Source organism: Salmo salar, chromosome 10 (genome assembly GCF_965601325.2).
Source record: "Salmo salar chromosome 10, fSalSal1, whole genome shotgun sequence".
In the NCBI taxonomy this organism is placed as follows: domain Eukaryota; kingdom Metazoa; phylum Chordata; class Actinopteri; order Salmoniformes; family Salmonidae; genus Salmo; species Salmo salar.
Window position 1 is genome coordinate 48,299,311 of NC_138300.1, and position 21,589 is coordinate 48,320,899.

Here is a 21,589-nt window from a genome sequence, read left to right on the forward strand (position 1 = left end):
CTACAGACATGTTCAATGTGAGCTCCTGATTTATTTCAGTTTTTTTGTTTTTAGAATGTGATAAACACTCAAATCTAAAAATAATTCAAGACAAGAAGTGATGAACAACAACTCTATTCAATCAGAATAGAAAAAAAGTCACTTTGCGCCTCAAGTTAAGAAGTTTTGACTCTAGCTAGCTAGCTACACCACAAAAACCTAGCCAGAAAGATTTAACTAGAACAAACCTAGCAAGGGGAGTTAATACAACTACAGCAAATGACCAAACTGAGTGAGTAAACCAAAAAGGAGCACAGACTCTAACTTTAAACATATCTTCTGTTTTTTCGGTGTGAAGATTTTTCACTTTGTTTTGCCAGTTTCTGAGCTAAATTAGAGCTAGCTAGCGACAGCAGCAGACAAACAGCAAAACAGAGCAGCAGTAGTAGCAGAGCCCACAGGCACCATGTCCCCACTCCCCCTCAGCGCTGAGTCCATTCTCTACTCTCCAGAGGCCAAAAATGACACAACGAGAAAAGCTTTTAAACAAAAACTACTAAAGGGGAGGCCAGAAACCCTTTTCGCAGACCTCTAAAAAACGGTGATGTGAGTAATCTCATCTTTCTCCCTGACCAACCAAATGCATGGCTGTCAGCAGTCTGCTCTCACTACCCATCCATAAAGAAAGAAGGAATCTGTAATGGGTGGAAGTTGAAAGTCAAATAGACAGACAACCCTGACAGCACCATGATAACAATCAACCTCTACAAGACTGGGACTGTCATGGTGCAAAGTAACATTAGGCTGTTTGAAACAGACTTTCAGACCATTAAGGAGAGCAGATAGAGAAACTCCACCAGCACCACCATCACCCCCACTCTCCCCACCCAAAAAGGCACATCCAGCACCTCTCTTCCCAACATAGTGGAGGACACACCCCAGGAGGAGAGCGACCCCCTCAGTGCATAGCAGGCTCAGGCCCTACTCACCACCATGGCTGCCATGAGGGATGAGTTCACCAAACTGGAGGGGGAGGTTTTCTTGCTCAGGGAGAGCGTGAGCAAACCACCAACCTCAATGCCCACCACAGCCAGCACAGCACAGACCACACCAGCTTCAGACCCACCCAGACGAGGCCTACCACCCCCCACCCACACCTGGAGGAGCCAAAACCCTGCAGGCAGAGCTATGCACAGTCTGAGAGGAGCAACTGGCCCAGCCTCCACCAACCAAATGAGTGACATTAAACAAATGCTGAGTCTACTATGCTCACGTGATAGGCCAAGGGTCATGGTAAGATGAGCACAAGAACTCCACCATCCTCACACTATCCATCCAAGTCGCACGACAAAAATGCTATCTTAAATGATAAACAAATCACATTTGCATAAGAGTTTACGTTAATTGAAAAATCCCATTTTAATAGTTCTTGTTGGATTGTGAGTGTATATCATTTTGAAGGTAAAGAAAACACAGTTATGAAATCTTTTTACGTTGCATGTTGGAATTTACAAGGCTTGAAGTCCTCTGCTTTTGGGCTAAAGAGCAGAAACCCAGACTTCCTGAAAGAAATTGATGATATTGATATTGTAGTACTACAGGAAACATGGTGCAGAGGTGATGTTTCCACTGGCTGTCCACTAGGTTATAGGGAGATAATCCTACCATCCACTAAATTAAAAGGAATCAGACAGGGCAGAGACTCAGGACAGGGCAGAGACTCAGGACAGGGCAGTGACTCAGGACAGGGCAGAGACTCAGGGGGAATGCTAATATGGTATAAATCTGAACTAACTAATTCAATCGAATTGATCAAAACGGGAGAATTCTTTATCTGGTTAAGAATCAACAAAGAGGCTATCTTAACAGATAAAACATCTTCTTCTGTGCCACATACATTCCCCCTTCAGAGTCACCTTACTTCAATGAAGAGAGTTTCTCCATTCTAGAGGGGGAGATTAGTCACTTTCAGGCCCAAGGCAACGTACTGGTCTGTGGAGACCTGAATGCTAGAACAGCAGAAGAACTAGACCCTATTAACAGTCATGGGGACAAACGCCTACCGGGAAGCAACAACCTTTCCCTCCCCACGTACCCCCACAGAAACAACTATGACAAAGTGAAAAACTAAAATGGAGTACAGCTCCTGAAGCTCCGTCGAACACTGTGTCTGTACATAGTCAATGGTAGGCTAAGAGGGGACTCTTTTGATAGGTACACCTACAGCTCAACCCTTGGCAGCAGTACTTTAGACTACTTCCTCACCGACCTAAACTCAGAGCCTTCACAGTCAGCCCACTAACACCTCTCTCAGACCACAGTAAAATCACAGTGTATCTGAGAAGAGCGGAACCCAACCATGAAGCATCAGGGCCCAATAAATGACATGGTACTAAACAGGCCTATAGATGAAGTGCATACAGTACAGAAATCTACCAAAAAGCAATTAGTAGCCAAAAAATACAATCTCTCCTGGACAATCTTTTAGCCTTAACATTCTCCTAAAGCAATGAAAGTGTACATTTGGCCGTTTGGAACATAAACTTTAGATTTGACAAATTAGCCTCCTTGGCTAATCTAAAGAAATATAAGAGCAAACCAAAAAGAATAGATTATGTAAATGGGTTGATAATGATTGGAGAAATCTCAGAAAGTTATAAAAAAAAACACAGAGAACTAGACAACAAAAATATACGCCTTCAATATGGAGAAACACTGAAGCAATACAAACACACCCTAAGAACAAAAAAGGAACAGCACATTAGAAATCAGCTGGATGTAATTGAGGAATCCATAGAATCAAACCACTTCTGAGAGAATTGGAATAAATTAAACAAACCTCATCAAGAGGAGTTGGTGATCCAAAATGGGGATATGTGGAGAAATCACTATGCCCAGAACAAAAATATATACAAGAAAAAATTACAAATCCTTGAATCAGCAGTCAGACTATCAGAATCCTGCAGATACCCCAATTACAGAAGACATCTTTTGGGAAAAACTATGCACTCTTCAACCCAAAAAGGCCTGTGGAGCTGACGGTGTTTTAAATGAAATGATCAAATATACAGACCACAAATTCAAATTGCTATACTCAAACTCTTCAACATTGTCCTCACTACAGGTATTTTCCCCGATATTTAGAACCAAGATCACACCAATCTATAAAAATGGAGACAAATTTGACCCAAATAATTACAAAGAAATTTGCGTTAACAGCAATTTGGGGAAAATTTTCTGCAGTATCATAAATACAATTGTACAACAGACCACATTTACACTATCCACACTAATAGACAAACAAGTAAACCAAAACAAAGGCAACATTTACTCGTGTTTTGTAGACTTCAAGAAAGCATTTGATTCCGTTTGGCAGGAAGGTATTTTTTTATAAACTAATAGAAAGTGGTATTGGAGAGAAAACAACATGATGTTATTAAATCAATGTACACTAAAAACAAATGTTTGGTTAAAATTGGCAACAAGCAAACAGACTTCTTCTCTCAGGGACGTGGAGTGAAACAGGGCTGCCCAATAAGTCCAACACTATTAATGAATTGACAAAAACATTAGAAGAATCGGCAGCACCTGGTCTCACCCTCTACAACACTGAAATCAAGTGTCTACTGTACGCAGATGACCTGGTGCTGCTGTCTCCCACTAAGGAGGGTCTGCTGTACGCAGATGACCTGGTGCTACTCTCTCCCACTAGGGAGGGGTTACAGCAGCATCTAGATCATCTGCACAGGTTCTGTCAGACCTGGGTTCTGACCGTTAATCTAAAAAATAACTAATATGATGATATTCCAAAAAACGTCTGGAAATCAGGATGACAAATATAAATCCTATTTGGACACAGTTCTATTAGAACACACCAAAAACTACACGTATCTAGGACTAAATATCAGCAACACAGGTAGCTTTCACATGGCTGTGAATGAGCTGAGAGACAAAGCAAGAAGAGCATCCTATGCCATTGAAAGGAACATTCAAATCGAAATTCCAATTAGAGTCTGGCTCAAAATGTTCCAATCAGTTATAGAACCAATTGCTCTATATGGCAGTGAAGTATGGGGTCCGCTGTCTAATAATGAATTTACTAAATGGGACAAACATCCAATCAAAATACTGCATGCTGAGTTTTGCAAGAATGTATTGCAAGTGCAAAGAAAACCTCCAAATAACACATGTAGAGCAGAATTGGGCAAAAACCCCTCCTTGCTCGAATAGATAAAGAGCCATCAAATTTTACAACTATTCCATCACACAGCTCTACAATGTCAAGAGATGAAACAAGAGAAGAGTCCACTCAGCCAGCTGGTTCTGAGGCTCAGTTCACTAACCCAAACCAACCCCATAGAGCCTGAAGACATCACTCAGAAAATCTGGCCCAACCAAATCATCACAAAGCAAAAAGAAAAATATACCACCTTTTGGAAAGACACCACAAAGAAATCTAAGTAAACTTCAATGCTATTTGGCTCTAAACAGACAGTACATGGTGGCAGACTTTCTGAACACTGTGACTGATAGAAAACTGAGGAAAACACTCACTAGGTACAGACTCAGTGAGCACAGTCTGGCTATAGAAACCGGTCATCACAGTCAAACCTGGCTGCTCAGAGAGGACAGGCTGTGCTCACTCTGCTCCAGGGGAGAGGTAGAGACAGAGCTGCATTTCCTATTACACTGTGACAAATACTCAGACCTAAGATAATTTTTCTTTCCCAAAATTATCATTCAGTACAAAGAATTTGAAACTGTAAAAGATGAAGAAAAAAATCAAATATTTATTGGGTGAAAAGCCAAAATGTGCAGTTTTGGCAGCCAAATATGTGTCCTCCTGCCACAACCTGAAGGACAGCCAGTGAAAAGTGCAATGTAATGTCAACAATATTTCCCATTTTGTTTTGTCTTTCATACCATGTCATGTGGCTTCTCAGTCATGTTGAGACTGGTCTACTACCATTGCTTTTATGTGTTGTTATTCTCATTAATATTGTTGTTGTAGTTGCTGTTAATGGTAATCCCATTTCTACTACTACTACTACTATTATTATTATTATTGCTGTTGGTCCCACCATTTTTGCTATATGTATACTTTGACAATGTAAGTCATTAATCTTGCCATGTCAATAAAGTCTATTGAATTGAGAGAGCGAGAGAGAGCCCTCAGGTCCAGTTCCCTGGCTTACATTTGATAACATCTCACTGATAGAGATGGAAATAACCAGTGAAGATAGAAATAAATAAACGACTTTGTACCTTACAATCTAGATCCCTTTGTCTCCCATTGACGTACAGAGGTTAATAAATAACATATTAATAGATTGAAAAACACAATCATTAAAAACCCCACTGGAGAGAATATCTGGAAGAGTGTAGTCATATTTGTCCTGTTCCTCATAATCAACTATTTTATATGGCTGGTTTAATATGAGATTTCATCAGACCTGGGTTCACATACTATTTAGGCTATTTCAATTACTTTCAAAGACATTTGGAAGTAAGTATTTAGATATTTTTTATTTGAAAAAACAAGTAGTTGAATATTGGAAATACATTTGGAAAGTATTTTAAAATATTCAATTAGACTGTCTCAAATATACTCCCACGCATCTATCCCAGGTATTTCAAAATAGTATTTTGGAAAAACGTTTTGATTCACCACATTTGAAAATACTCAAATATACAGAAAATTAGTATTTAAATAACAAATACTCAAATAAACATGTATTTGAAACCAGGTCTGGATTTCATACAGTAGGCCTACACACAGCAAACCAGAGCTCTTCCCCTGGCAGAGAGAACCAGAGCTCTTCCCCTGGCAGAGAGAGAACCAGAGCTCTTCCCCTGGCAGAGAGAGAACCAGAGCTCTTCCCCTGGCAGAGAGAGAACCAGAGCTCTTCCCCTGGCAGAGAGAACCAGAGCTCTTCCCCTGGCAGAGAGAGAACCAGAGCTCTTCCCCTGGCAGAGAGAGAACCAGAACTGATATGAGGGGTGGTGCATTGCACGCACAACAGACTACTGTAACCATGCCAACCAATAGCTGCTTTGGAAAAGTTGGGTTTATGTTTGGTGGTGACACATTGACATAGGTTTTCACACATTGACATAGATATGTCCACTTTGTTTCCTATCTAAACAACATTCTGTTCATTTCGGACCACCTGTATTATTGGTTTACTTATTTTGATCATGGCTTTTCCTCGAGGCGTTAAATGTGTCTGTATCACAAGACTGTTAGAAACACTACATAATTGTGATTTGCACACAGAGAATTCCTTCAGTCTTTTCCTTGTAGTTGTCAGCTGAGTACAAGCACATGTCTAGGAACTGTGACGACAATATGGTAATACACAGCTGCTGATATTATGCAGGCCTATTCATTATCTTGGTGTTCATCTCATTGGACACAGTGGGGATTATATGCTTACAGCTGGCCCCAAGATAACATCAACTGCTAGCATCCACACCAACCAGATATCATTTTATATCAGTGCTGTACACAGGTTTCAACGTTCACACTTCAGAGATCATAAATGTCCTGAATTCTTCCAGCTTTAAGAAGAAAATACAACTATACAAATGTTTACAATGTGACCAATAAGAAAACCACTAGGTTCATTATTCGAAAGAAATAAAACATGTTTCTCCAGATGATGTAACACAGCAAAGGTCAAAGGTGACAACAGTCGAGTTCTGAAGGGAAATTGAGTCTTGAAGGTCCTCATGTCTGCAGAGTGTGCAAGATGACTACCTGGTCCTTTGAGAATTGACAGTGGTGAAAGTTGTTCCCCCTTCCTTGTCCTCTGTTGTCTCTCACTCCCAGAGAGAGGGAGAGAGTGACGATCTATTTGTCTAGCAGCAGGCTCGCCCTTAGTTTGTCCGGAGTTGATAATCTGCCAAGAAGTGAAGACGTAACAGCAATACATTAACACTCTTCTAACCATCATCACACTACCCCTGTACTGTGGCGTCACATTAACATTCAAATTAGCATTGGGGCTCTGGGTGACTGAGATACACATTGGGGTCAGTGTAGTAGTTATTATGGCTTTACAATAACTGCTTACAACTCCCTTATCAATAAGTCAAAACTGCTCTCTCTATTTCTCTACCTCTTTCCCTTCCTTTCACTCTCTCGTTCTCTCCCTCCCTCCGTCTGTCCGTCCCTCTCTTTCCCTCTGCTGATCACAATGAAAAGGTGATAGCCACCTTGGCATGCAGAGCAGAGTGTCACAGAGAACCTAATGGCAGTAAGGCATCATTCAAATCCCCCTTGCCCCAGCTTCAGGAGAGAGGTAATAGATATGATGGCTGGGTTCACTGCCGGGCTGAAATGGTGTGTGTGTCTCACCTCCACTCTGTGTTATATAGCGTACCCATGGTAAGGCCTCATAGCCACTTTTCTCAATGATCTTCAGGTAGCGTACCTGAGGAGGAGCAAAGAACAGTTTCAGCACATACACACACACACACCAGGGCCGACGTTATGGGCCGGCCTTAGGGGCCCTGGCCCGCCCTACTGTACCTCCTTGCCCGTCCAGATAAAATATTGATAATTTATTTGAACGAGACCCGCACCGACAGAATGTTCTCTCTCTGAAAAAAAATGTAGTTAATTTAATCTAATTGTCATAAGGTTCCATGACTTTGTCCACACAGAGCATCTGAACACACAAAATACATTTTGATGATTTCCATTCAAATGTGGGTGTTTTATTTAACTTTTGTACACCTGTGGTGTTCCTGGTCAACAATGACCGATCATTAGAAATGAATGGGTGAGACTACAATTACTGTATAAAATTGAGTTCAGGCACATGCCCATTCATCAGGTGGACACACTTCCTCTCCCAGACCCCCACATGCATGTGTGTTTGAGCGCGCGCACACACACACACACACACACCTTCTTGGCTTCCATGGCAACCCCCACGGGAACCTTTCCCCAATAGAATCTTTCGACCACGGGAACCACACCTGTTGGCATTCTCACAAACTATATCGCAACATTGTTTCAATAATATATAGAACTTTTCTCGCAGCTCTGGTATATAAAGCTTTTTTGAGGCCTTGCTCACAATTCATTCTGTGGAAGCAGACTTTTTTACTCAAAAACAAGTTGTATGAGCTCAGGTCAATGAGGCCTACAGGCCATAAATAGCAAATATAAGTTCAAAACTTGTAATGTTCACAAGATCTTAAGTTTATAAACAGATCGAACACAACATTAGTAAAAATATATGTATTTATAATCATCTATAATGGGGCGGTCATTTTGGACCAGGAACACAGAATGAATTAACACGAACACAACAGGAGGGTTAAAGCATCCGAGCGAGCGAAACAGCGCCCCTCTGTCTCAGTATGTGTAGACCATGTATCTGATGCTGTGTGGAACAAAAGAGTAAGGCATGTCATACTATTTCTGTCCAGACAGCATCAGATACATTTATTTTTATTTATTTTATTTTTTATTTCACTATATAACCAGGTAGGGCTAGTTGAGATCAAATTCTCATTTACAACTGCGACCTGGCCAAGATAAAGCAAAGCAGTGCAGCACAAACAACAACACAGAGTTACACATAGAATAAACAAACATACAGTCAATAACACAATAGGAACAAAAAAAACATGGTCTATACATAATGAGAGGGAAACCATGTGCCCGTTCTCCCTAATTAAGGTGCCAACCAACCTCCTGTGATGCAGACCTAAGCTTGGCATCTGCCTTCCCGCCTTTAGGACAAAGACTCCCATTGTTAGGGTGGAGACATCAGCATCTCCTCATTATATACAGATCTCAGGTTTCAGCCTTTTGCAAATTGGAAAGGAAAGTTGGTGGGTGCACAGTGCCCTGTTAGGATGCTGGATTGCCCTAAAGTAAATTGATGTTTTGCCAAAATTAAATGTTTACTGCTGTAAATAAAACCATTCAAAATACTTCACCGGGGAGCATGACTTAACCACAGAGGATCATTAGCTTATTTTAGAAAAATAGCTGTGGATTGTTTTAAAATCACCAGTGTGTTTGGGAAGCCCGTAATATGGGTAGTGAATGTAGCAATAGATCTAGCTGATTGAGTTGCATCTGTCAGTGAAAAGGATCTAAAATATGTGTGAAAATAATGTGTCTTGAGTATAATAAAAAATGTTGCATCAATTGGCGGAGCGGTCAAAGGCACTGCATCTCAGTGCTAGAGGCGTCACTACAGACCCTGGTTCGATTCCAGGCTGTATCACAACCGGCCGTGATTGGGAGTCACATAAGGCGGCGCATAATTTGCCCAGCGTCATCCGGCTTAGGCCTTCATTGTAAATAAGAATATGTTCTTAACTGACTTGCCTAGTTAAATAAAGGTTCAATTAAACAAATGTAAAAGAAGTGGAGGGGTGTGAGGCGAAGATATGGCGCTTCTCGCTCCATAATACATGCATATGTAGGAAAGTACACATTTGGCAATGTTGATTTTCTGATTGTCTTAACTCTCACCACATACACCACTAACAAGCTGAGTTTCGAAGTATTTTTTTCTTTGCCTCACACAAGTCAACAAAGTAATTATTGTATTTTTTTTTTACATCCATTGCAATGATAGTTCCTCAGTATTTGAAAAATATTTCCAACATCTCGATAATTGCCAAGACTCGGTGTGAAAGAACAAAATATCATGATCTGATGATCCCATTTATCCAGTGGAAATGTAATAAAAAATAAAAAACAGCTGTCTGTCCCGAGCTCACTGGGGCAGGAAACACTGAGGGCCCGGAATTGGCTAGTTGATAGAATGTTTCAGTTCACTAGCAATAGCTCAAGTCGAGACAGATAGAAAGGGAGGCAGACATGTGTAGTAGAGAGATGAATGCGATTGAAAATTCAGGTTCTTTCATCAGGATATTTTCGACAGTTTTTATTTATCAGCTTTAGGCCTATGCATTTTACTTAGTTGATGATGGATGTTAAAGGCCTATTGCTGCATTTGCCAATAAACTATCTCTGAGTTCTATGCTCTCATTTCTTTAGCCGCCAATTGTATATTAAATGTGCCCATATGGCAGAGGCTAGTGCTCTCGCCATAGTTGAATTTGAAATTGTACATTTGTATCATTTTACTTCAGATTTTTATGATTAACCACGTGACTATGATATTGAGAATCAAAAACTGTATTATTGAAATGAAACTGTTCCACGAAAATGCGCATATATAAAAATAATCATAACTGGCACCCAGATCGGTAGAAATGGTTGGATAAATTGTAAGCTTCCCCAAACTTTAAACTCACGAGCTGCCTATTACATTTCCTATTACACCCCTTGAAAAAACCTGTGAAATGCAAGCGCGTGCACACAGGGGTTCCCGTGAAAAAACATGCCTGCCTATGGAAATCAAAGGCCCGTCCAACTGATTCGTTCTGGCGCATGCTCTGACACACGCACTCACACACACGCACACGTGAGTCAGAACCTTCCAGCCTGTATGCACTATTCAATGGAACTCATACCTGGCTCTACTAGGGTCCACTTTGATAAACATAGATTTAAGGGATCTGTTAGCTTACCTGGATACCAGATACAGTGAAATAGGGGATCTCAAAGTTGACAGTGATGGGCCTTCTCCCCTCCAACTCAGTACTCTCCACACTAGGCAGACCAAAGTGAGCCCTCATCATGTACTCTTTCCCCCCCTGTTCAAACATAGAAACATACACACGTATGAGGTTTATTGGAAAACTGGAGCATTTCTCTTCATTAAGGTTCTTTGTTATGTTGTGAACTACACTACATGACCAAAAGTATGTGGACACCTGCTCATTTAACACCTCATTCCAAAATCATGGGCATTAATATGGAGTTGGTCCCCCACTTTGCTGATATAACAGCCTCCACTCTTCTGGGAAGGCTTTCCACTAGATGTTAGAACATTGCTGCGGGGACTTGCTTCCATTCAGCCACAAGAGCATTAGTGAGGTTGGGCAATTAGGCCTGGCTCGCAGTCGGCGTTCCAATTCATCCCAAAGGTGTTTGATGGGGTTGAGGTCAGGGCTCTGCGCAGGCCAGTCAAGTTCTTCCACACCGATCTCAACAAAACAATTCTGTATGGACCTCGCTTTGTGCATGGGGGCATTGTCATGCTGAAACAGGAAAGGGCCTTCTTCAAACTGTTGCCACAAAGTTGGATAATAGAGCAGATACATACATTTTATGTATGGGTGGTCCAAGCCGGAATCGAACCCACGCCCCTTGGTATTTCAAGCGCCATGCTCTACCGACTAAGCCACACAGGACATATGCTATGGTAATATTACCATACTGTAGCAGATGACCCACTAACAGGGAGGCATTGACTTAACTGCCATCTACAATAGGTTGTTATTATTATACTGAACAAAAATATAAAACGCAACATGCAGCAATTGATTTTTACTGAGTTACAGTTCATATGAGGAAGTCAGTTAATTGAAATAAATTCCTTAGACCCTAATCTATGGATTTCACATGACTGGGAATGCAGATATGCATCTGTTGGTCACAGATACCATTAAAATAATGGGCCTCACAATGGGCCTCAGGCCTCAGACGTTGGTGGCAGCTTATGGTAGAGAAATTATCATTAAATTCTCTGGCAACAGCTGGTGGACATTCCTGCAGTCCATGCAAATTGCACACTCCCTCAAAACTTGAGACATCTGTGGCATTGTGTTGTGTGACAAAACTGCACATTTTAGAGTGGCCTTTTATTGTCCCCTGCACAAGGTGAAGCTGTGTAATGATCATGCTGTTTAATCAGCTTCTTGATATGCCACACCTGTCAGGTGGATGGATTATCTTGGCAAAGGAGAAATGCTCACTAACAGGGATCCAAACAAATTTGTGCACAAAATATGAGAGAAATAAGCTTTTTGTGGGAATGAAACATTTCTGGTATCTTTTATTTCAGCTCATGAAACATGAGACCAACACTTGACATTTTTGTTCAGGGTAGTAATGTTGAGTTCATCTCAGTGACATTAGCTACTTACAGGGAAGGACTTGATGTTCCACTGCACCATGCTCTTCTCAGGAAGATACTTGCAGCTGCCTGTACTCGTCTTGAATTTGGGCGAGTCGGCATCGCTGGGCACAGGTACCATGATGGCCACATTGTTGGCAGTGGAGCGACTCTTAAACTGACTCCTGGCCTGTAGGGTGGAGGTGAAAGGTCAAACGGTCACAGGGTTACCAGCAGAGACGTGCAATGCTAGTGATGGAAAGAAAGGATACAGTCATCAAGAAGAAACACAGAGGTTATTGTATGAAGACTTCCTTGCTCAATGATTAACTCATAGCATCTAAGTTAAAGGTTGAGGAAACAGTCCCAACCCAAACATTGTTCCACATTGCAGCCAGGGTTCATAGGAAAGCCAATGTTGGAGCCATGCTAAAACACAGTGGATGATGGTGGACATCCTTTACCTTAACCTTGATCTCCACTCGGCTGTGGGAGAACTTCTCAATCACACTCTCAATCCATATCAGAGGCTTCACCTGGCAGATAGAGGAGAGAAGGTTAACATGGAGCAAAGGAGATGTGTGTGTGTGTGTGTGTGTGTGTGTGTGTGTGTGTGTGTGTGTGTGTGTGTGTGTGTGTGTGTGTGTGTGTGTGTGTGTGTGTGTGTGTGTGTGTGTGTGTGTTCCGCTGACCGTGGTGTTGAGGCGGTAGGACATGAGCTCGGACTCTCCGTCGGGGGGGATGAAGGAGATGGTGCGGTCGTTCTCGAAGCGGGACAGACGGACACATTGATGGAACTTGACATCCTCCAGCTCTACCGTCTTACATTTCTCTCCTGACAGGACAGGTAAGGGGGAGGGGTTATTGTAAGGCTATGTCCTAATACACAACGCATGACAGGTCCACATTGGATAAGTGCGAAATATCCATAGCAGTCCATAGAAGTTTTCCAGTCTCAGTTCAAGTACTGTACAGTCTTATTATATGCCTCGGATACTAAATAAAAAGTATCCTGTAGGTTCCATTGTCATCCTTCCTGATCAGAAAACACACAGTGACACTGTAAACACCACTGTTTCTTCTTCGTAGGTACTTTATAAAGACTTCAATCAATCATAGCTATTATAAGAGAAAGTTTTGGAAGAACATCCACGTCAGGAGTGGGTTAGAAAACAATGACCTGGCAATGTGGCTGTGTACTGTGGTGAGCAAGCCTAATGTTCCCGTTGTTTTCCTGAATACATGGAAAAGGCCCAGCAGAGCTGCTGTTTAAAGCTCTTAATGACTCTGGGCCCCACATGAACCCAGGTAGAATGAACCCTGTCCACACCAAGGTGACTGAGTGTGACCGAGTGTGTGTGTGTGACATTTCAATCTAAAGCCCCATCCTCCAGGGAGAGCTAGCATCTAGTCTTTGGAGATCAGAGACCTAGCAGGCCTATCAGATCATCACATCCCAGCAGGTTAGCCCTTTGGAGCGCTACTCTCCCCAATATACTGTAAGTATGGTCCCCCTAGTAGCATCATTACTGAGAGACTGTGGAACGGTCAAAAAGGAGACACAGTCGGTCATGTTCGGGCTCTAAGGGGGTGGAGGGAGAGAGGATGCCAGACGTAGAAGGGTTTAGGTTTCATCACACTTCCCCCTGTGGTTCACCATCTCCCTAACAAGGCAACAGAACAGTCATGTGTCCATATCACAGAAATTAATCCTGTGTTTTATTCGTTTTCACAATTTGATCTGTTTCAGCTCTCATATCTCTCAAAGTCTACTTCAAAACTCTCCCTGTAAGCTGTAAGCTCATGTGATTTTCTTTCCTGTCTGTCTTTCCTGACTGCCCTGACTCCAACAGTATCTTCTTCATGTGCAGTGACGTTAACAGGCTTTGACCAGAAGAGGGTGCTGTTTAACCCACACAAGGCTGTTTACATGTAGCAAGCTGGACAGACACATTAATAAAGATGACTTCGTAATCAAAACACACCTTTATGGTTCAAAATTACTTGTCCCAGGATTTTAGTAGGATCCCTTGAGGGCATACATACATATGCATGTTATGCAAAAACAAAGTGCAATATACATTTTGAGAGAATAGTTAGTCACTTCTTCCTCTGATTATGGGAAAGGGAGACACCTAGTCAGTTGTCCAACTGAATCTATTCAACTGAAATGTGTCTTCCGCATTTAAGCCAACCCCTCTGAATCAGAGAGGTGCAGGGGGGCCGCATCAATCCACATCCACGTCTTCGGAGCCCGGTCGAATAGTGGGTTAACGGCCTTCCTCAGGGGCAGAACGTCAGATTTTTACCTTGTCAGCTCGGGGAATCAATCCAGCAACCTTTCGGATACTGGCCCAACACTCTAACCACTAGGCTACCTGCCGCCCCAATAGGGAGAGTGCAGAAGCCCATTTTGCATTCTCATGTTTATATCTATCCATTATTTGTAGGAGTATTTTTATTTTTATTTTCCAGACATGCCACTTCACTTCCAGGCCATTGGCTGCATGTGAGGAGCCGTCCATCTTTCATCTGCCAACAGCAGCAGTAGCCTGGGGGAGGGATTAGCACCGAGGCTAGACCAGGGAGAGTAATCCACCAGACGCCCCACAACCAGGGCACATAAGGGGGGAGACCAGGGACGGAGAATGGGGGCGGTGGAGGCAGAGGGGTGGAGGTAGGGATGGGAGGCAGGGGGTATGGAGTTAGTCGGGCAGGATTGGGAACAAACTAAGATATTGAAGGGTGAGGATTTGGGCATGGGATTGGAACGTAATTGTCCATATTACCTGTGACCATATCTCTCCAGAGATGAAGAGTCCAATTATTTGGGTTGGGGACCTTGCACTGGCTATGATTGTCCTTACCTTTTGGTGTGTCTGTGTACTTGTGAGTGAGTTTGTGTGTATACTGTGTACAGCATAGCCACTGGAAGATATTGAGTTGGGTGTATAAAAATCCCTTTATAATAACGTTTTCTATTATCTATTACACCTACACCACCCGATGTAGGACACCTACACCACCCGATGTCACAGGAAGGCCAAAAAGATCATCAAGGACAACAACCACCCGAACCACTGCCTGTTCACCCCGCTGTCATCCAGAAGGCGAGGTCAGTACAGGTGCATCAAAGCAGGGACCGAAAACAGCTTCCATCTCAAGGCCATCAGACTGTTAAACAGCCATTACTAACATTGAGTGGCTGCTGCCAACATACTGACTCAACTGGAGCCAATTTAACAATGGAAAAATGTATGTAATAAATGTATCACTAGCCACTTTAAACAATGCCACTTCATATAATGTTTTCATACCCTACATTACTCATCTCATATGTATATACTGTACTCTATATCATCTACTGCATCTTGCCATCTTGATGTAATTAAATGTATCACTAGCCACTTTAAACAATGCCACTTCATATAATGTTTACATACCCTACATTACTCATCTCATATGTATATACTGTACTCTATACCATCTACTGCATCTTGCCATCTTGATGTAATGTATCACTAGCCACTATAAACAATGGCACTTTTATATGTTTACATACCCTACATTACTCATCTCATATGTATATACTGTACTCTATACCATCCACAGCATCTTGCCTATGCCGTTCTATACCATCACTCATTCATATATTTTTCTGTACATATTCTTCATTCCTTTACACTTGTGTGTATAAGGTAATTGTTGTGAAATTGTTAGGTTAGATTACTCGTTGGTTATTACTGCATTGTCAGAACTAGAAGCACAAGCATTTCGCTACACTCGCATTAACATCTGCTAACCATGTGTATGTGACAAATAACATTTTATTTGATTTATCGTATTTGCCTAGTGGCATACAGTACAGAAGAAGCATTTTTAGGATGGGGCAAAACTCTTAGCAGGGTCTGGAAAATATGGCCCTTTATAAATGCATTTCATGTCATTCTGGGATTCTATGGGTCTAAAATGAATTTAGTTTTAAGATGCTTTTGAGAAACCGGGCCTTGGTCTGGACCTGGCTCAGGGCCAATAAAAAGAAGGGAAACAATATATCAATATATAGGCTACAGTAAGCTACTGAATCAACTATCCAGTGGCACTCATTCACCCAATGATGAAGATAGCATGAATATGCGTAACCTAGGCTTCTCACCGTACTGGTGATGGTCTCAAGATAGGCCAGAGCTACTTAGAAAAACAGTGCTGTTCATCTGAGTTGAGAAAAAAAACTGGTAGCTTCTACTGACAACTAATCTTCTCTTTTCAGCAGTAGCCATTCGCTTTCTAAACATAATTCCTGCAATTGTATTTAGACATTTGTGAAAGTCCTTTAACTATTCACTGACGGAGTAAAGAGAAATAGAATGCATAAAGTGCCCATTCAAGTCAGAACTGACAGCCATTTTGAGCATACCCATGAGTTTACCAGTCAAATTACCAGAGTGAGATTCCAAAACCCTTCCCAGCTAGCACATTTGGTTCCTTGGAAGTGGGAATGTACATTTTTGGGTTCCCATTGATTCTGAGAATTAAGCCATCAGTTGTAACTTACAGAAAACTTAAAACTTTTTTTTAAACGTTCTAAGAATAGAAGTGAAAATGTAGCCTGTTTTGAGAATGTACATTTTTAGGTTGCAGGGAGGTTCTGAGAAAACAATTCTATGGTGCCCTGAATGTTTTCCTTGGTGGTTTTATTAACCTCCCGAGAACAAAATGCTAGGTTATTTGAAGGTAATTAAATAACATTCTGAGAATGTTTTAATGAGACTTTAAAAAACACTGATAGCTTAGTTTAACGGTTTTTAACTCCAAGCACAGATAAGACACATTAATTATGCAAACACATCTCTTTTTTATTGTGGCATGGCGTCAGTGAGATTCAAACCTGATCTGCTGCTCTCTATACATGGAATTAGTCCACTGTGCCACTAGCAAGGAGTTAGCCTGCCATGTTTTCTTAACTCATACGTAGCTGTTAATTTTTGTCTATTCAAACAGACCCCATTTCAATGGAAACAAGCACTCATTAAGATCAGGTGTGGCCAACACACCTGAAAACACTTAACAAGATTGAGGATAGAGAGATTTTTGTTGACGCTGAGAACATTCTATGTTTTTAAATAGCATTCTTAGAACGTTCTTTGAATGTTACTATCGTTTTCTTAATGTTCTGAGAACAAGACTTTAAATTGAACCGTGAAGAAACCTGCAGGAAATGTTATGCTGAAATACTGAAATTCCAACAGAAGAACGTTGTTTCTTAACATTCTCTGAACAATTTGAGAACATTACTTTAAAACAAACCATGACGAAACCTGTAGGAAACGTTATGGGAAGGTTGTATGCAAAATAACCATTGGACAATCACGCTCTCACCAAGCTCTAAGAAACATATCGTTTTCAGAACGTTATGTGCTAGCTGGGTTCTATGGATTCTATTTCTATGGCCACAATGCAACAAACTGTTTATTTGGAATCAGACTCAAATCATGGACACTCTTACTGACAGCTGTGGCTGCTTTGTGTGATGTATTGTTGTTTCTACCTTCTTGCTCTTTATGCTGTTGTCTGTGCTGCTAGCATGCTGTGTTGCTACCATGTTGTTGTTATGTTGTGTTGCTACCATGCTGTGTTGTCATGTGTTGCTGCCTTGCTATGTTGTTGTCTTAGGTGTCTCTTTATGTAGGGTTGTGTCTCTCTTGTTGTGATGTGTTTTGTCCTATATTTATATTGTATTTATTTACATTTTTAATCCCAGGCCCCTGTCCCTGCAGGAGGCCTTTTGCCTTTTGGTAGTCCGTTATTGTAAATAAGAATTTGTTCTTAACTGACTTGCCTAGTTAAATAAATGTTAAATAAAATACAAAATAAATAAACATTTGGTGCATGTGCTGCCCAGATTCAGTCAGTGTTCAGACAGGAGTAATTGTTTAATTTTGGAAACATTATTTAAATACATTTTTTGGGGGGGGGATACTGCAGCACCTCAGCACCCCTACTTCCCACGGCTATGGTGTACAGACAGTATACTGTAGGTGTTTATACTCACGTCCTGTGATTTCAAAGAGCACTTTGTCGTTGAGGCCCAGTCTGAGTTCAGGCATCCCAGACAGGACCACCTTGAGCTTGATGCTGCCCACAATCTCACTACGCAGGACACTGCCGGTAGCACTCACCTACAGGGAGGGTTACAGACAGCGAAAAATATGTTTCACAAAAACTCTGATTTTGACAAGGAGGAACCAAGGATGGCAGGTTTATATGAGGTTAAGGAAGATGTTTGAGACTGAAGATGATAAAGTGGCTTGTCACAAAAAGGAGCTCAGAGATCTAGCTATCCAGTTTAATGATAATGTGGCAATAGAGGCCCATTAGACCTGCACTTCCTTACAATCAGTTATCAGGGGTCTGTAACCCCTGGGATACATCAGGGGCTCAGGGGGCTGGTTACGTGCCAAACCAAAAGGTTGTGGCCACATGGGTGTCCCGGTGTAACAACGTCAGCACAGAAACCGGAGGATTGTTGTAAGACAGGAAACCGGAAATCATTTCCTCACATTTTCGATTCAAGGAAGTGGAGAAACAGTGTCTGGAAGAACCTTCTCTGACATACAGCTTACTGTAAACCTGACCTTGTTTCTTGGCCTGTCCATTCTAAATAATGATCACTCTTTAAATATATATCCAACTATTAGAAATTAAATTTGAACAAAATGTATCTATCCTGGGTTTGCAGACCCACTGAGGCCCCTCATGATGAGATATGTTTTTTTGTGGCCCCCACCTCCATCAAAGTTTCCCATCATTGGTATACAGTAAAAGGTATGTACAGTAAAGTGTATGACTATGAACTCTTGACCTGGGAATGTTTAACCTAAACCAGGAAATTGTTTGAGTAAAGGTAAAGGCCCAACGCAGCCATTTTGATCTCAATATCATTTCTGGGTAACAATTAAGTACCTTACTGTGATTGTTTTAATTTAAAATGGTCAAAAGGAAAAAAATTGCTTCTTAGCAAAGAGCAATTTCTCAAGCAACATTTTTTGCTAGTGCTGTCTGGGAGTGGTGTGAGTGGGGAGGGGAAAGCGCAACAGGTAGCCTTGCGTTAGAGCATTGGGGCAGTAACCAAAAGGTCGCTGGTTCAAATACCCAGGCCGACAAGGTGAAAAACCTGTTGATGTGCCCTTAAGCAAGGCACTTAACTCTAATTTGCTCCTGGGGTGCCGTACTATGGCTGACCATCTAAAACAACACATTTCAATTCACCTCAGGTGTACATGACAATAATATATTTTTTAACTCTAAACTAGCTGTTATTGGCAGAGAGTTTTGGAACTCTTTTTAAATAGTCTATTCACATGGAATAGCCTTCATTTCTCAGAACAAGAATAGACTGACGAGTTTCAGAAGAAAGTGCTTTGTTTCCGGCCATTTTGAGCCTGTAATCGAACCCACAAATGCTGATGCTCCAGATACTCAACTAGTCTAAAGAAGGCCAGTTTTATTGCTTCTTTAATCAGGACAACAGTTTTCAACTGTGCTAACATAATTGCAAAAGGGTTTTGTAATGATCAATTAGCCTTTTAAAATGATAAACTTGGATTAGCTAACACAACGTGCCACTGGAACACAGGAATGATGGTTGCTGATAATGGACCTCTTTACGCCTATGTAGATATTCCATTAAAAATCAGCCGTTTACAGCTGCAATAGTGATTTATAACATTAACAATGTCTACACTGTATTTCTGATCAATTAAATGTTATTTTAATGGACCAAAAAATTAGCTTTTCTTTCAAAAACAAGGACATTTCTAAGTGACCCCAAATCTTTGAATGCCAGTGTGTATAAAACACAGGATATTCTAGTTTTTGACTGCACTGGGCCTTTAATCTATTGTATGTTTGAGTGTGGTCTTTATGGGAACCTACATAGGAAATGTTCGTCTTATCCTACACACAAATCAGTTACGCCACACAAAGCCAGACCAGCTGTTTTATAATCATACTACTGTCCCAACTAGTCACTCTCATTTGTTACCTGTCATCAGCAGGTTATTACTAAGTACAAGCCATATACAGTTAGATCACACATTTAAAGGGTTAAAAGATGTGTGGAAACGTATGGCTTGGCTAGTGTTCTTTAATAATTATTGTTTACTAGAGGTGTCCCCTGTTGTTTTTCTATTTAGCAGTTTCTTACTTTGGAGTTGCCATGACTTTATCTTCACAGTGAACAGGTAGAATATTAACAAAACGAGATCCCATTAAAGAGGCTTCTCACCAGTAGGTTGACGGACTCGATGACGTCCATGAACACCTCGTTCTTCCTGTACTTGATGCCCTCCGACCTCCAGGACACAGCGTTGGTGACGGTGGCGGGGGGGCGAGGGGCGCCCACACTCAGTTTGTGACCCTGTTGGGTGATGTACCTGCAGAGAGGGGGACAAGAGAGGGGAGAGGAGATAGGAGAGAGGGACAGAGGGACCGGGGAGATCAGAGAGGGGACAGAGGGGAGAGGAGAGAGGACAGATACCATGTAGGCTTGTTCAGAGGGGGACAAATACAGGCATCGCTACCTCACTTTCCACTTAGGTGCAAGAACAGAGGAGCAAGCAGAAGATGAAAAGGAACTCTAGGAAGGACAGTGGAAGTTATTTTATGAAGATATTTGTTTTCTAGGTGATATCATACCTTGCATTTATTCATTATTGATGAAAGAGCTTAGGATACCCCAGAATAGAAAGTTCATTTTATTAAACCTCTTGACTGGAGTAGATAGATTATTGAAAGGATTTGTCTTGGGTTGTGAGCTTGGGAGCCATGGGTGTAATTGGAACAAGGGGGTTTACATTGTAATTGTAACCAAAAGACTCAGACTGCGCTAAACTAAACTCTGAGCTCAAATCATTATTTTGTACCTGAAGTACATCTTGTGTGCTCATTAAATCGGTACAATCTAAAATTGCTAAAAGCAATCAAGTTGACCTCATAGACTGTCAGGCCTTGCACCCATAGCTCTGCGAGAGTGGTTACATGTCACTAGCCCGATCCCATTGTGCCTTTAAACACAGCAGACCTTGTATGACTATCGTCTACTATTGGATGTACTATCAGCACCGTATGCTGCAGTGCTGAGTTGTACAACAGGCAGAGAGATATGCTGTCCTGAGAGAGGCTTGTTGTCCTCCAGGGAAGACTGGGTGTCTGAAGGGATGATGTGATGAGATGGGGTGTGGGTAGGAGGGAGATGATGTACCTGCAGTATGCTAACGTGACCATCTGTGGGACACCTGCCCTTGCCTCTCTTTATACCTCACTGACAAACAACGAGGTTACAGACAGCAACACCATCTACTTCCTGAAATACACACACACACACACACACACACACACACACACACACACACACACACACACACACACACACACACACACACACACACACACACACACACACACACACACACACACACACACACACACACACACACACACACAATCCCCCTGATAGATCTCTTCTGCCTGCATCTCTCCCAGCTCCCCCTGGGGTAATGAGACAGATTGATCCATTCTCCACCATGGACCCTTCTGATGCTTGCCGACTT

General features: G+C 41.7%; 1 protein-coding gene across 1 annotated transcript in view; it reads right to left on the minus strand.

Moving 5' to 3' along the window:
- Window positions 1-4,749: 4,749 nt before the first annotated feature.
- LOC106560519 (AP-1 complex subunit mu-2) overlaps window positions 4,750-21,589 on the minus strand; it is a 45,706-nt gene continuing 28,866 nt past the window's right edge. The window contains exons 5-12 of the mRNA XM_014123491.3: window positions 20,266-20,413; window positions 18,031-18,157; window positions 12,671-12,813; window positions 12,443-12,514; window positions 12,010-12,168; window positions 10,549-10,674; window positions 7,340-7,415; window positions 4,750-6,881 (exon numbers count right to left, since the gene is read on the minus strand). Of these exons, the coding sequence (XP_013978966.1) occupies window positions 6,859-6,881; window positions 7,340-7,415; window positions 10,549-10,674; window positions 12,010-12,168; window positions 12,443-12,514; window positions 12,671-12,813; window positions 18,031-18,157; window positions 20,266-20,413 (874 nt within the window). The 3' untranslated portion in view covers window positions 4,750-6,858. The remainder of the gene's footprint in view (window positions 6,882-7,339; window positions 7,416-10,548; window positions 10,675-12,009; window positions 12,169-12,442; window positions 12,515-12,670; window positions 12,814-18,030; window positions 18,158-20,265; window positions 20,414-21,589) is intronic.